At 38.1% G+C, this 3,385-nt stretch overlaps 1 protein-coding gene across 1 annotated transcript; it reads left to right on the plus strand.

Moving 5' to 3' along the window:
• Positions 1–714: 714 nt before the first annotated feature.
• Positions 715–3,123, plus strand: LOC131681292 (uncharacterized). The gene is made up of 3 exons (XM_058962021.1): positions 715–807; positions 870–2,308; positions 2,832–3,123. Exons 2-3 carry the CDS (start codon positions 941–943, stop codon positions 2,964–2,966), a joined length of 1,503 nt encoding a protein of 500 aa, XP_058818004.1. The 5' UTR covers positions 715–807; positions 870–940; the 3' UTR covers positions 2,967–3,123.
• Positions 3,124–3,385: the final 262 nt, after the last annotated feature.

Raw genomic sequence — 3,385 nt, forward strand, 5'->3', positions numbered from 1 at the left:
AGAAATCTGACAGGGCTACCAGACCAAGACTTACAGAAATCTAGCAGAGCGGTCTCTGCCAGAAAATTTGCTCACTGGGGGGTCCCTATTCGTCTTCCCTCTAAGAACGGTTGGTTTCAAAATGGTCCAATGAAGGTCAACGTCGAAATAACCGTGCAACAAACGTCCATCGTTGGACCCGTGTTGAACGATTTTGAAACAATTTTGGACGTCTTAGTGGGTGGGTTAGACCGCCCAGGGATGCCAGGTGCACAGATTTATCTGTGTTCCACAGATTTTCAATAAGCTGAACCGATTTAAAAAACTGCACAGATTTCCACAGTTTTCTGTTTTAATTAACGGATTTCCACAGTTTTCTTCTACAATGCACACACGCCACCAAAAAACTAGGCAAAATTAAGTACTTTTGACTCAATCTCGTGGTATCGTGCAGGAAAAACCAAAAAAAAGGTCACCACATCTTGTTTTCAGTCAAGTTTGTACGTTTTCCGGACCCTACACGAGATCGAAATATTGTTAATAAATATATTGACAAGACTGCTTCAATCCATCAATCCCATTTAAATTCTACAGAATCAATATTTTCAAGATGACCTTACACCATCAATATATTGATCAATATATGATTTATTGTTAATATTTCTGCTCGTGTATATGGTCTGCTTAACACAGATTGACACAGATTTTTAAACGGGCCGCGCACAGATTTTCCAAAATATCACCTGGCATCCCTGGGACCGCCTGATTTGAATTTGTAAACGGCTTATTTATTTTTAATTAGACGGTGTCGAATATTCCGATTTACAGGTAAGTTTATTTTAATTTCAGGCGTTTTAAATGGCATGATATCAATTTCTTTCACACTATAGGTATTTTTAAAGTCAAGCCACAAAATAGTAAATTTGCATAATAAAAGATTTTCTGGAACAATTTACGAAAAATGGAGAGCCACATCGATACTTCCAATACGGCTGATGGTGAAATCAGAGAGGCTCTTGCGGGCATTCTCTTAAAAAACGAAGGAAATGCAACAATTTCGGTTGAAATCGAGTGTGAGCTCAAACATGGCAAAGACATCCGCTGCTGTACTGAGGAGCCCAGACAAATGAATATACTGGATCTGAATAACGATTGTTTGGAACTTATTTTCGTGCAATTTGAGTTAAAACAGCTAATTGCGTTGGCGAAAACATGCACTCGTTTCAGAGCAATCGCCGGGAACGTTATCAAACGAAATAAGCAAAATTATTCTAAATGGATTTATTTACCCAGGCCCGGCTACTTCGGTGATTTTCTTGAGATATTCGGAAATATTCTTGAGCAATTATTTGTATCGTATTGTGGTGAAATAAATTTGATTGTGATGCACTGCACGAATCTTAAAGAGCTTACAGTTCGACACTGTATTTTCAACAGTATTAACTTCGACCAGGACAGCTCATTGGGTTTCGAGTCACTTGAGCAATTATCGATTATTTGGTCCACAATCAGTCCGCACTTTATTGATAGATGGAAGATACCGCAAAAGCTTCAGCTGTTGGATCTATCATACAGTCATTTTCCGCCAGGAAGCTTGAATGTTTTGAAAAATTTAAAGTTTTTAAATCTGAGAGGTAGTTCCGTAACAGATGAGTGCTTTTCTTGTTTGGCCAACAACAACCCAGATCTTGAATATTTGAATATTTCGGATTGCAACCAGCTGTCTGCCAAATCGATTCAATGCATCGTCAAATACATGACCAAGCTATCGTATTTGAGCTGGAGCAGTCGGTATTCAGAAGAACCATACGAGAGCTCTACTGAGAGGCAAAAGATCGTTCAATTGCCACTGCTTAAGAAACTCGTGATTAAAGATTATAACTATGGAGGTGGTGAAATCGATTATTTGCTACGAAGTTTAGCAAAATCTGATCAACTTGAACAACTGGAATTGAAGAATCAAAAAATAGATGACTTTGGTTTAATTTGTAACCTATCTAACCTTAAGGTTTTTAAGTATGTATACAGTGGATTGTCGATGGAAAATTTTGAACTCGCAAAGTTATGCGATAAAGAAAATTTTATCGAAGTACACATATCGGGCCGTGACGTCAGCGAAAAACAGCTGCTTAAGTTTATTTCAAAAAACCCAAAGTTGGAACAACTGCACGTGCGTAATTTTCATATTCGACGCAAGGATTTTATTTTATCTGTCTTGAAAACGTTAAAAAGGCAGTCTAATAATCAGGAAGGAGTGAACGCTGGGCTACAGAAAAAACGGTTGAAGATTAATGTTCAATATATCTCCATTCCAAATGATACCATACAGGTAAGTGCTGATAGTGCTTAGAATAAAATTTCGAACATACAGTCATTTTGTTAGTTAAGCATCGTTAGTAGTAACAGTCCTTCATTCGACAAAAAATGCGGTAATTGTTCCGAATCGCGGCTTTTTCGAAAAATGTTTTTTAATAGTTCTAAATAGCCTATTTTACAACAACTATTTAAAAAATCAGGGGAAAGGCTGAAATAGCTTAAACTGAAAAAAATAAATATTTCCTACTAACCTTACTAACAGTGGTATTGAGAAAGTTATGTTTAGGGCAAAGCAAGTGTGATGCGGCTTGGCCGCATAGCGGTGTCCTAAGAGCCGAACCGATGCAAAGCCACTGAGGATTCGCCGGACGAGGTGGTCCAGTTTTCTAACCTGTGATCAACTCGTTTGCTCACTTACACTCAAACATAGGGGCTATGAGTAGTTTAAGTACCACTGAGCGGCTGCCATTCATTATCTACAAAATCATATTTTATCAATTTTTGTTAAAAAATTTAACTTATTGTTTTGTTTTCAGAACTTGTTGGCGGGATGTGACCATCTGCTGAAACTGTCGTGCTTTGGATATGACTGTTCATCAGATGAATGTTCTGTGTCTGATGAAGATGAACGAGCTTATGCTTCCTATAATAATTATGATTCATCCGAATGAGACTGAACATTTTGTACAGATAAGACGAGAAGATTGAATTACAATGTGAATTGGCGTAAAACAAAAACCACCGGAGAGAAACTACCTGAGTAAAGTTTGATTACACTTTTACCATAATAATACACTGAATTTCTGAATAAAATCGTCCGTTAATACAGCTGTAGATATTTATGCATTTACGACTCGGCGCTAGGCTGCTAGTTCACTTTAACGGACACAATCATCTCCTGGAAACATGTGAGCACCACCGTCTCTGGTGGTCAATGTGGTCAACGAGACTTCGGTAGGCGGTCAGTGACCTAGAACTGCAAATGTAAGTTGTTTGACACACATTTTAGCGACATTTTTACCTTTTTGCATTCATCGCGATATCGGTTTGAATCGGAATTTGCTATGTGACCGCAGGCCACAACCCGTAA

Source organism: Topomyia yanbarensis, chromosome 2 (assembly GCF_030247195.1).
Source record: "Topomyia yanbarensis strain Yona2022 chromosome 2, ASM3024719v1, whole genome shotgun sequence".
Classification (NCBI taxonomy): Eukaryota; Metazoa; Arthropoda; class Insecta; order Diptera; family Culicidae; genus Topomyia; species Topomyia yanbarensis.